We start from the raw sequence: 2,478 nt of genomic DNA on the forward strand, positions 1-2,478 counted from the left end.
GAGTTGAACTTCAACATTTTAAGGCATGTTATTACACCTTTACAAACATATTGGTGAAGAAGCTGTTTGGTCACGATTTAGTTGACAGATTTTGGAAAAATTTCATAAAATACCTCTACTACATGGAAAGAATTTGACACATCAATCTAAAATATCACAGTAAGCATTTTAAATATCCATAGTTTAGGATAAAAGAGTTCTAACAAATCAGAGGTGGTCAAGCCGTTGGTTGTTTTATACAGAAGCTTGTGCACATTTTATATTTGGTCATTTAATAAATGAGTCATGAAGAATAAATAGATTTTGATGAAATGTTGTGATTTTAGGAATCTAAAACTAGAGGTTTGTGAATCATCAGAAAACTGAAAATCCACAGTTTTTTTCTACTTTACGTTTCTGTCTGATAAATGGTCTAAAGTTTACAGACCTTTTAAACCAGCCGGTGGATTTTCGTGTTTAGAGGGTTAATATCTCAACATGTAAAACATTTAACGCCCTGTTCTCTGTCTTCAGTTACGTGAACTAAATATCAAATCCAATGATTGCAGCAAAGTCCCCATTTAAATGATGATGTCTGCGTCCAGAATTATTGAAAAAATGTCAAAAAATCTGCTAAATGTTGAACTCTGGCTGCTGACAGTACGGTCAGGTGTGAGCAGGTGGAGGTTATTTGGCTGTAAACTCGGTGGGTTTTGTGTTACTACGTTCTCTTGCACCTTGTTCTCGTCAGCGGGCGATGCGAGGGCGGAGTGTCTCCATGGAAACCATGTCGCGGGGCGGGGCGGGGCTTCCCACCAGCCTGAGTGGAGGCGGTCTGGCTCACATCAGCGCCGAGGTGACTCCGAACTTCTGTCACAGATGTTGTTTTCATGACTCTGAAGATTGTTGGTTTCCGCTAACAGCTGCTGTGTTGTTGTTTTTCTTGATGTCAGTACAACGTGAAATCTCCCGTGAAGAGGCGTTCGGGGCTTTTTCCTCGCCTGCTGAGCGTCGACAGCCAAACGGAGAAACACAACCACAGGAGGTAACTTTTCTGTTCGACGCATAACGGCGTCACTAAATGTCGGATTTGTCCTTTAAAGCTTCTTCTTCTTCTTCTGTCTCGGTGATGTCAGTCTTCTCAGCGAGCAGAGGAGCTTCGACAGCTGCCACCCGATGCTGGAGGTGAGGCCAGAGCTGCCGTCCAATCCCAGCTCTCCGGAGGCGGGACAACGGGACAGGTGTGTCATCAAATGAGCATCAGGGGCACTGCTCACAACTCATCCGAGCGCATTATCAACATAATTGTCTTATTTGCAGGATTCACACGAAGAAGGAGAGCAGCAAGATTTCCAGGTCGACCTCCAGCACCTGCAGCTTCAGCGTCCCTGCCGACGACACTCACCTGGTGAGTTTCACCTGAAGACGTAGCATTATACAGGGCAGTCCGACCAGATGGTGGCAGTGTTGTCTCTCTGTTTTAACTGCGATACTTTCATTCACAAATTTCAATGTGTGAAAAAACGTGCTAAACGTAGGACGATGGACAATTTTTTTTTGAGAAAGCATTTCATATATCGAGCTAAAATGTCACAAATATCTTTAGAAATATCTGTATTCAAAAGAAGAACCATTCAGGCAAATCAGAGATGGTCGAGCAGACGTAGTTAGAAAGATTCGATGATATGAGAAGTGAGGTTTTTGTGTTGTGGCATGAATAAGACCAAGGAAACTGAGTGAAATGTGAAGTTCTGAAAGCACACATTTAAATCAGCTTCAGCATCAATAACGCTTCTCCTCGTTCTGCCTCCAGCTCATCCAGGCTGCCGAGGCCCAGAGCTCCAGTCCGCTGATCGTCTGTCGCAGCCCGACAGGTCCGGTAAAACTTCCAGTCAACGTTTCTCTCGTCTGTTTCTGTTTAACTGAGCCCTGTTGTTTTTATCTCTCCTCTACATCCAGACACGAGAAACAAGAACTCTCCCAGAACCAACCTCAAGTTTCGTTTTGACAAGCTGAGTCACTCGGCAGCAGTAAGTAAAATTATTTTTTCTCACTGTGGGTTCATTTTTCACTTCAACATGAAGTCCTGCACCTCTATGGAGACAGAACAGCCATAGACGGCGAAAAAGCTCTCATTTGAGCAGGAAGAATGACAGTTGATTACTTTTTTTTTTTCTTTTAATAAAGATTGACTAAAACCTGGAATCCAAATTCTACCAACTGAGAACAATGGGATTCTGCACTACGGATCTTGAACTATTTACAGTTTTGACCTCATCAGCCTTAGAAAGAAGTTTCACCGTGCTGGATGTATCTTCCAACAACTTGTTCACAGTTTTTTAACCCATAGTGCTTTTGTTTTATTGATCCCGTTTGTTTTATTTTTCAGACAAGTTTCTTGGGCGATATGACAAAGTTTTTAATGCCATGCATCTTTAAAATAAGAAAATAAAAAACAACAACACACACAAACAAACGACTGGACGATAGAGGGGGAAA

The 2,478-nt window shown here is 42.3% G+C and overlaps 1 protein-coding gene across 1 annotated transcript in view; it reads left to right on the forward strand.

Annotated features, from left to right (window-relative positions):
- LOC103354665 (rap1 GTPase-activating protein 2-like) overlaps positions 1 to 2,478 on the forward strand; it is a 23,656-nt gene that overhangs the window by 18,370 nt on the left and 2,808 nt on the right. Inside the window, exons 17-22 of the mRNA XM_008278109.1 lie at positions 731 to 835; positions 933 to 1,024; positions 1,116 to 1,220; positions 1,300 to 1,387; positions 1,802 to 1,853; positions 1,939 to 2,009. Of these exons, the coding sequence (XP_008276331.1) occupies positions 731 to 835; positions 933 to 1,024; positions 1,116 to 1,220; positions 1,300 to 1,387; positions 1,802 to 1,853; positions 1,939 to 2,009 (513 nt within the window). The remainder of the gene's footprint in view (positions 1 to 730; positions 836 to 932; positions 1,025 to 1,115; positions 1,221 to 1,299; positions 1,388 to 1,801; positions 1,854 to 1,938; positions 2,010 to 2,478) is intronic.

Source organism: Stegastes partitus, unplaced genomic scaffold (genome assembly GCF_000690725.1).
Source record: "Stegastes partitus isolate 25-593 unplaced genomic scaffold, Stegastes_partitus-1.0.2 Scaffold115, whole genome shotgun sequence".
NCBI classification, from domain to species: Eukaryota; Metazoa; Chordata; class Actinopteri; family Pomacentridae; genus Stegastes; species Stegastes partitus.